Below are 9,813 nucleotides of genomic sequence, written 5' to 3' on the forward strand. Positions count from 1 at the left end.
GATTTTGATGAGAAGTTTTTAGGGAAGCTTATTATTGGAATACTTTTTGCTTGTTGACCTTGGCACTCATCTTGTTCTTTTGTGCTTTTAATGTAAACTGGATAGACACTGGCTATCAAGGCTAAGAGCCCCGTTAATCATTAGCATTATTATCAAATTTTTTATCAAGGGGAGAAATTATATGAAGTGACCTCAAATTTTGTAAAGGATTTAGAGATTGCTCTCTTGACCTATAAAGACTAAGACCTATCCTCATTCATTAATCATGAGAACTCAAGAAAAAATCAATAAATTTGAAGAAGAAGCCTTCCACACCACGCAGATGAAGGTCAAATTCACCCTTATGAGAAAAGGGATATGGAATGTGACAAACAAAAAAAGAGAAAAAGTCAACAACTCAGAAAGGAGAAGTTGCTTGTTGTCTATTCAAAGATGAGAAGGCCCTTGCTATCATAGCCTTAGGATTAATCATATTAATGGGTGTGATACATCACATGAGGCTTTTGTACATCTTGAAACCGTGTTTAAGCTTCTCAATTACTTTTTTTTGTTAATTATACAATTGACAAGAGGTATTAGAGGAAACATTTATTACAGATATTTCGTCAAGTATAAAGGACACCCTATTAAAGATTCTCAATGCCTTCCTGATCATGCCCTCGTCGCCTATCCATCCGTGATTGCATCTTACAGCGATACTTGCCCATGATTATTTATGATTTTTGTGACAGCTGAGGACAGTTGCTTGCCGCCCCCGGGCAATGTTATGAGGAATATATAAAATATTCCATGAATTCATCCTCGTAACATTGCCCGAGGGTGACACCTATCTAAATCCAGGAGATCGTAGCTTAGTTTATGCGTACGTGGGTGAATCCGTACATGCATGGGAGTATTGGTTGCATCATCTTGATGATTTGAAGTTTCATATGGTTACTTGTATTTTTAGCTAATTAATTTATTAATTGACTGGCGTAGTTGATGTAAGTGCAGATCATTGGATGTGATAATGGAAGTGAGTTGGTGGTGGTTACGAATATATTTTGTGAGATGCAACTTTGATTGTCGAGTTTAGCTGGGAACATATGCAGGTACATGCTTGGATAGGCTACTAGAATTCTCGCGCATGGTCATCAAAGAAGGTCTCAATGCTGGTTCTTTGTAAACTAAGAAGTTACACAAGTGTGAAAGGTACTATTTACAATTACATAAGTGTGAAAGGTACTATCTATAAGGAATTATTTGTTAGTTATATAAGTCTGAAAGGTACTATTTATAAGGAATTATTTATTAGTCGAGTACATTCCGCACTTGGTTGTTGCTAGTTTTTGGGGATCTTTTGTGCTCGTGTGCGTGTTGTGCTTTCGTGCCACTGTCAATAGCCAGCAGGTGTTGAACCCAGCACCTCCTGCATGGGACTTCAACACCTTACCGCCGCTGGGCTGTGTCTCTACATAAGTGTGAAAGGAACTATTTATAAGGAATTATTTATTAGTCCACTACATTGCCCACGTGGTTTTGCCAGTTTTATTTGGTGAAGCTTTGGGCAGAAGGGATCTAAGCAAAAGAATAAATCAATGTGGGGATAAGTGAGGCTAAAATGACCAATAAAGTGGGAGCTAGGGTTGGATGTATGCAAGGGTTTCTTCTTCTGTTGTGTGTGGAGGCAATGGCGGAAAGCAAGGTGGAAGAGAAGCTGGGGGTGAAGATAGAGAGGAACCCTTCGGAGGCTCGCCTGGCTGAGCTGGGAGTGCGCTCGTGGCCAACGTAAGGACCTTAGGAAGCTGTGGTTTTCCTAAACTTAATTGCCATTTTTGTTTTCCTTAATTGCCCATTTTTTTTGCTAACCTTAGAAAGCTAATGTTTGTGAAGGTGGAGCTGCTCTCCGAGCAAGATCCCATGGACCTTCAAAGGGACTGAAACGTGCTATTTGCTGCGAGGGAAGGTGAAGGTCTATGTGGGGAGCTCGCCTGAGCCCTTTGAAATTGGTGGGGGCGACCTCCTCGTCTTCCCCTCCGGCATGAGCGTCACTTGGGATGTCCTCCAAGGTGTGGAGAAGCACTACTCTGTCGTTAAAGAGGTTAATCCTGAGTTGTAATTATGGCTTAATCATGCTTTTTTCCCCTTTTTTTTTTTTCTTGAATGGGACCTTGATCCCTCTCGCCCACCCCCCCCCAAATCAAGGTTTAGTTTGTAAGAAAAATGTTTGGTGGTTATACCATAACCACCAAACATGCACACCCCATTTAAGGCTTAGTTTGTAAGAAAATGTTTGGTGGTTATACCATACCCTCAACAAGCATCATGAGGAATATGGTGTAATCTAAGCTTGACTATGATGATTTTATATGTGTGCCTAGTTGCTTCTACACTTCAGGATTTGAGGAATATGGTGTAATTTAAGCTTAAATATGAGGATCTCATATGTCTGCTTGGTTGTTTCTACACTTGAGGATCTATCCTTGCTTTGTAATTGTATGGTTTTTTGTGCCCCTTATTCTTTACTCTCTATGGACATGTTTCTACACCTGAGGATCTATCCTTACTTTGTAATTGTATGGCTTTTTGTGCCCCTTATTTTCCCCTCCAAGGTTTACTTTCCATGGAAATGTTTGTGCCTCTTATTTTTCCCTCCAGGGTTTGCTCTCTATGGAAATGTTTAGTGGCTATTCTAACCACCTCAATTAGAATTATAAGGATAGGTTTTCATGAGGATATGGTGTGGTTTGTAGCCACTCTTACCTTAAATATGAGAGCTGGATATGCCTTGATAATTATCACATTTCAGGATCTCCAAAAAAAAGCGGAATACATGTGGTAGTTTGTTTTGGGAACTAGTAGTGCGGCACACTAGTATGGCATACACCACATGTGGTAAGTTTGTTTTGGGAACTAGTGTGGCATGCATGTCTCTACAAGCTAGCCAATACCTTTACCTCATGCTAGGGCTTTTGCATATGGACAAAGAATCGTTGCTTAACCACCACTAACTATGATTTTGGAAATGAATGTTTGCATTGTTGAATGTGACATTTTGAAATTTAGGCCAAAGTAGTATCACTTCTCTTTTAGAATGCTTGAAATCATTTATGGGTTCATTTGAAATTTTGAAAACTTCCACACTAGTGGAATTTTATCTATAAGAATGAGTTAGAATTTTCTGGTGTACTCTGTTAAGGTTGTTTATCATGGTTTACGGAGGAATACTTAGTGGTTATACCACAATTTAAAAAAGAATTATAAGGGGATGTGAGATTATGTAATTCACTGCTCGATGAAAGACATTAACATGTAGCTTAGCCTTGAATTAGCTTAGATTAAGGAGATTAGATCAGATTTAGAGAGAAAAGAGTGTAATGTCTCGTATTCTATTGATTATCAAAGTTAGCTTCCAATTATGACACATTTGATATATATACATGACCACTCCTTTCACACTATTATAAGTATTGTCCATGGGAATGGTCCATTGGTCTTGGGTCCATTATTCATATGAGACCATTCACTTTGTTACAAACCATCCCCACCCAAGAGGTTTCATCCTTGAAACCATTGATATGTACAACCATAAGGAGTATATATCGATGGACTCACGTCAAGCTTTAATCTCATGCTCACACCATGTATGGGAAGCCAAAATTGCATATATATGGTTGTAAATTGCTCAAGAAGTCTTCAAAACAAGCCATAATATCTATCCCATAATGACATAAGAGCCTTGTGTAGCTTCCAAAGATTATGCATCCAAATCCCAAGGGTATAGGGCTGTCAAGAGTGAACTTATAGGAACTACTAGTAAGCTAATTCACTGTTCTTGACCCTCGTTGGACTTCCAAAATGCATCCAATAACCTTTTAATTCCTTCCAATGTACATCGTGCAGCAAAGCTGGGGTAAAAAGGCAAGCTAGGGTTAATGCACCTTCTTCAGAGAATGAATACTTGTTTAATGCATTTTGGAATTCGTCGTCGCTTGCTACTGTCGCCTTGCAATCCACCCTTTAAATCCACGCATTTGTTACACACCAAGCGAAACTGTTTGACCTTCTTCTTTACTTATTGCACAGCAGATAGCAGCACATTAGGCGCTATGCAATCTGCACACACCTATTTTAGAGTGTGGCTCTTACCACAAGAGGCCCCTTGTTTAGAAGCAGTCATCTTCACCACCATTCGCCACCATTGCTCAAGGAAAATCATGCCATTAGGACTGAAGATAGCCATGGAAACCTCACGGGAGAGAAAATGTAGAGAAGAAAACTTAAAAAAAATATCGTGAGCAATTCTTTTCCAATTTTGGTCCTCACTAAATTTGGTCTTTTCCATTCTCAATTTTGGTCCATCTTCATTCAAACGTAGACTTCCCACATCACCACTACTCCCAAATTCAACACACCTTGCATACATTTGATGCTATCTTCTCATTCCAAATCAAGAACCATCAAATCTATGCAATCTCATGTAATTTTTGCCAAAAATTCAAGAAATCTAAGAAATTTCAAGAAAATCATGAAAGGTCAAAACAATCAAGAAATCCAAGAATTTCTCAACACTTCTATTGATCACAACATCCATAGACTTGAGGCATTTTCATGTTAGGATCAAGATTTCCAAAAAAAATTAAAAAAATCAAGAATATTAAGAAGATCAAGAAAATACTAGAAATGGATCAAAAGCATGGCTCTGATACCAATGAAAGAAAGTAATCTCTAGCTTAGTCTTGAATTAGTAGATTAGCTTTCGATTCGCCTAGATTAAGGAGATTAGTCTAGGTTTAGAGACAAAAGAGAGTAATGTCTTGTATTCCATTGATTATCAAAGTTAGTCCCCAATTATGGCACATTTGATATATATATATACATGGCCACTCTTTTCACACTATCATAAGTATTGTCCATGGGCATGGTCCATTGGCCTTAGGCTATTATTCATATGAGACCATTCACTTTGTTACACTCGATGTAGATGTAAGCTACCCTAACTTTAAATATGAGGATTTGGCAGCTATATTGCTCTAAAATATGAGGATTTATATTTTAGAGGTTTTGGGTTTGGTTGACATTGCAAAATGTGCTAGTTTTGGAAAATTTGCCATAATGTTTTATTCTACTCTTTTGAAATGATCAAAACGACTCATTATCAAAGTTAGTCTCCAATTATGGCACATTTGATATATATATACATGGCCACCCTTTTCACACTATCATAAGTATTGTCCATGGGCATGGTCCATTGGCCTTAGGCCATTATTCATATGAGACCATTCACTTTGTTACACTCGATGTAGATGTAAGCTACCCTAACTTTAAATATGAGGATTTGGTAGCTATAATGCTCTAAAATATGAGGATTTATATTTTAGAGGTTTTGGGTTTGGTTTACATTGCAAAATGTGCTAGTTTTGGAAAATTAGCCATAATGTTTTATTCTACTCTTTTGAAATGATCAAAATGACTCATGGATTGAATTGAAATGCCAAAGACATGTCGAAAATTGAAAAAATTATTTTTGTAAAGAAACTTCAAATTTACCTGATCTATTAATAGACTTTTGTGTTAAATTGTATGAAAATATGCTCATGATTTTGAAGGTTTTTAAAATTATTGAAGAAATTCTTGTAGATGAAAATACATTTGTTGTAGGTCTATTGTATATAGCTTGTAAATTTTCTTTGAACACTTACTACAAGAGTATAATAGAACAACAAATTCAAGCCATTGTGACCTTAGTTCTTGTGGATGCTCTTAGTTCTTGTGGATGTTCTTTATATTATGAAACATGTATAGTACACCAAGGTAGCCTTAGCTTTTTGTGAATATCGTATGTCACATATTATGAAGCATTGATAGTATGCTTAAGAGGGTGTTTGGGAAGGGCTAAAGCAAAATTTATCTTAAATTGTATGTCGGAGGTGAAATATTAATATCATGTATACCTTTAAATGTTATTTTTTGTGATCTTTAAGTTATAATGATATATTTTGTTAATTAGGCAGTTTACATGTAGTCCAGTGTCACATTATTTTTCATATTTTTGTAAACTCTTAAGAATGGCATCCTAAAGACAAAACCTAGAGGGATGTAGTTGTTAGCATGGCTTGAGAAATTTATTTGAGGTCCAAAGAAGTATAAAAGGCATCTAACAACCATCTAAGCTTCAAAGCTTGCTAAGTGGATGGTGTAAATCTTTTCCGAGGTTTTGCTCAAATTTGAAATGCATTAGGTAAGATTATGTTATTACCCCACACTTAAATTGAAGAATTAGAAGATAAACCACTTAAGAACGCCCAACCACCAAAAATGATATCCTCAGCTTGTAATTCATCCACATCTGAATGTTGTTGGTCATGCCAAAGTGGTCAGAGCTATATTGCACCATCTCCTTTAGCAAGCTTTAATGCATACAACACCACTAAATTAAGGTGATTATGTCATCTTTTATTTGCATCTTCTAATTTGCTCAATGAATTCTTTAAGCATTGAGGGTTTGAAAATTTTTAGCCTAACTCCCACATGACTATCATGGAAAATAAGATCATGCACATGAACATCATCCTCTTTTGAGAACCTTCCTTTAAAAATTATTTGTGATTCACTTCACAAAGTTAGTGTACGTTTATTTATCTTATAAATTATAACTACAATACATTCTTAATGAGCATTGAAAATGTGAACACAGTGGGGTGTGCTTTAGTTATTGCCTAAGGGTATTTAAAATGTTTAAATATTCAATATTCTTACTTCAACACAAGTCTAGTCCACCCTTAAAATAGTGAATATATCCTTTTTAGCATTTATCCTTCCTTTATAAGCAAAACCAGTTTGCAAGAGGCTTTCGAAATGGATGCCACTAAAACTGTGAATATCTTTATGTCATATTGTCCAAACTTGCTAAAAATTTACCAGAATGTAGAAGAGTAGATTGTGAGCCCCATATAAATTCTTTCCAAAAACAAATAAGAGAATGAGGAGATATGGTGAGGTCGAATTTTGCATTCAAAATAGGGGAAAAGAAAAAGATAGGGGGATGAAGAGGAGGGAAATAAAAGAGGGAATTAAAATTCATAATCCAATGTGAATAAGTACATCTATTGACATTCACATTATTTAAAGGTGTGAATAGGTACATCTACTGACATTCACATTCATAATCCGATGTGAATAGGTATGTCTACGGACATTCACATTATTTAAAGGTGTTAAGAGGTATATCTAGCATTTCTCTTTTAAGGTGGGAATAAAGATGTACATCTAGCAATTTTCTTTTTTCTAAAGTGGGAACATAGAGATACATAAGACATTTGTTCTTTTTTAAATGTGAAGTCACAATTTTATATAAGATATGCTTGATTTTGTCATTAGATTCCAAAAGATCTATGTTACATGGACCTCAAATTTTAGAGTGTACAAGTTGTACTCGAAAAGAGACTGGTGAAGAATCTATGGGTATTTCTCGATACACTACGCGTAAGAATCGTCATAATACACTCCAAGCCTTCTCATTGAACAATCTAAACGATCCACTTTTTTCATTAAAAAAAAACTTAGAGGACCCTTTTTTTACTCCAAAATCCCCTAATGTTAAAAAGGCTATAATAGCTTTAAGAAAGCTACCATTTACTGTGTTCAAGAAATGCTTTAGGGTTTTTACTTTGGGGCTTATTGAGAGTTTTGGTTGTTGACTATGTTTAGGGCTTCTTTAGGGCTTTGTATAGACTTCCCATGTTTATGTGATTTATTGTAAAAACTACATTTTCTTTCTTGTGTACAACATTTAAGAAAGCTACCATTTACTGTGTTCAAGAAATGCTTTAGGGTTTTTACTTTGGGGCTTATTGAGAGTTTTGGTTGTTGACTATGTTTAGGGCTTCTTTAGGGCTTTGTATAGACTTCCCATGTTTGTGTGATTTATTGTAAAAACTACATTTTCTTTCTTGTGTACAACATTCAAGTCTACTACTAGGGTTTTGTTCTATGGTGGCACAGGTATGGAATAAGGGTTTCTATGAAAGTCAATTATTGCACTTATTTTGTTGTTTTGTCATCGAGAATATTACACATTTTCATGGCATTGAATAAATTTCTTTGATTGTGATGTGTTCCATTGCCTTCAATTGAAATGCATACTCCTTTACTCTTTAGCTATTTTAATCATGACAAAAGGAATGCCAATGAGCCTACACATTTCTTAGTGTAGAAATGTTGTGGCAATAAAACTAGTATAAGATTTATCTTCCTACTCTTGTGGAAGAACATGGGTGAGACGGGGGCTTATGGGCAGGAGAGGAGACTATCACAACCGTGAATTTTGGTGAACATCCCCCTCTCGTACTACAAGCCTCCTATGGCTAGAAGCACATGGGGGGAAACCTTCTGTATAACAGAATCTGACCATCCAGATCCTCGCTGGCTTTTGCAGTCTTGGGACACTAGAAGTATTAGAGTCATCATCATGTATATGATCATTGCACTAATTTAAAAACTTGGTCCTTGCCTTGGCTTTACTATTGTTCTTGCAATCCTTGGCCAAATGACCCTACTTTCCTCAACAGTAGTAGGCGACACCATCCTATTTGTTGCACTGTAGCAAGTGCCTAATCCTGTTCACTAGGAGACAACTTTATCTTCTTTGTAGAAACAAGGACAGATTTCTCTCCCAAGAGGGAACCCATATCACGACAACAACAAACCTCCATAAGCAAGCCTTTGTGCCACCAATGATCTTAGCACTCCACCACCAATCTCCAAAACTTCTCGAGCAGTAGAGTAGGAGGAACCACAAGGACCAATCAACCCCCTTAGAAATCTGAGATAGAGAGGGGGCTGGACAATAGAAAAAAAATCCACAAAAATCCTTCGAGAAACACCCACCGGGAGGGGAGGGAGGCCGAGGAAGAAGATGAACGGTAAGAGCCACTTGTTGAGTTGCACCACCGCAAGCAAGAACATACCTCCGGCTGTAATCCAAGGCTATAAAAAAACAGCCTACTCTAGATTACACATGGACTCTGCAAGGAAAACACGAGGTAGGAGTACCAGGAGATGAAAAACCATTTATGAAGAAAGGGAATCACTATAGAAAGCGTTTATCCAACATTGAAGAAAACAGTTCCACCTTCAAGCTCTACTAGAAATGAAGCACCACGAGGTAGAAAAATGCACATATGGGAATCTACTAAGCCACGAAGAGGAAAGCACCCAAAAAAACACTGAAAGAGGAGGCCCTAAACTCGTAAAACACTACTATAAACAGAGCAACGAACCACCTTGCCTGCTCCAAACTCCACCAAAAAAATGCAGATGCAAAAGCCAAGTGTTGGAGCCACTAGAGAAGAGCTATTTGTAGAGAATACATATGGAGGAGAGATGACAGCAGCAAGGCATAAACAAGATGCGAGAAAGAGGGCTAGATCAGCAAGAAACCTAGGCAATGATGCCATGATAAAGTTTCACAATGCGGAAGCAAAACATAGGAGAGAGGAGAGAGGAAGAGAGAGATACATCCAACACTGAACATCTTTATTATGTAGTAAGAGGCTTTACAATGGCAATACTACCCCAATAGATGGGTGTAGAGCATATGCCTGTGAATGACAAGTGAGAAGTGAAGGCCTTTATATAAGGAGGCCCCAAGAACAGGCTGACTACCCCCATGGAGCTGGCCAACTGCCCCACAACTAGCATAAATGAGAAGAAATACACAGGTGCCAATGAAGGTCCAGATTCGACGTCATAATGAAATGCACAAATTCTAACAATGATGATTGTCTATTTGTGGCACACCTGATAGGAGCAACAACAATGGCTTCCACTTTT

The 9,813-nt window shown here is 37.2% G+C and overlaps 1 protein-coding gene across 1 annotated transcript; it reads left to right on the plus strand.

Moving 5' to 3' along the window:
* The first annotated feature begins 1,574 nt into the window (after positions 1–1,574).
* LOC147607383 (uncharacterized) lies at positions 1,575–2,582 on the plus strand. Its single transcript, XM_086790666.1, has 2 exons — positions 1,575–1,767; positions 1,873–2,582. Exons 1-2 carry the CDS (start codon positions 1,601–1,603, stop codon positions 2,096–2,098), a joined length of 393 nt encoding a protein of 130 aa, XP_086646792.1. The 5' UTR covers positions 1,575–1,600; the 3' UTR covers positions 2,099–2,582.
* The last annotated feature ends 7,231 nt before the right edge of the window (positions 2,583–9,813 follow it).

This window comes from Cibotium barometz, chromosome 55 (assembly GCF_041138505.1).
Source record: "Cibotium barometz isolate CiBa-2024 chromosome 55, ASM4113850v1, whole genome shotgun sequence".
Lineage (NCBI taxonomy): Eukaryota > Viridiplantae > Streptophyta > Polypodiopsida > Cyatheales > Cibotiaceae > Cibotium > Cibotium barometz.

Coding starts and splice junctions, on each gene's coding strand:
- LOC147607383 (XM_086790666.1), top strand. CDS start 1,601: ATGACCAATAAAGTGGGAGCTAGGGTTGGATGTATGCAAGGGTTTCTT. Junction 1,768..1,872: donor GGAGTGCGCTCGTGGCCAAC/GTAAGGACCTTA, acceptor ATGTTTGTGAAG/GTGGAGCTGCTCTCCGAGCA.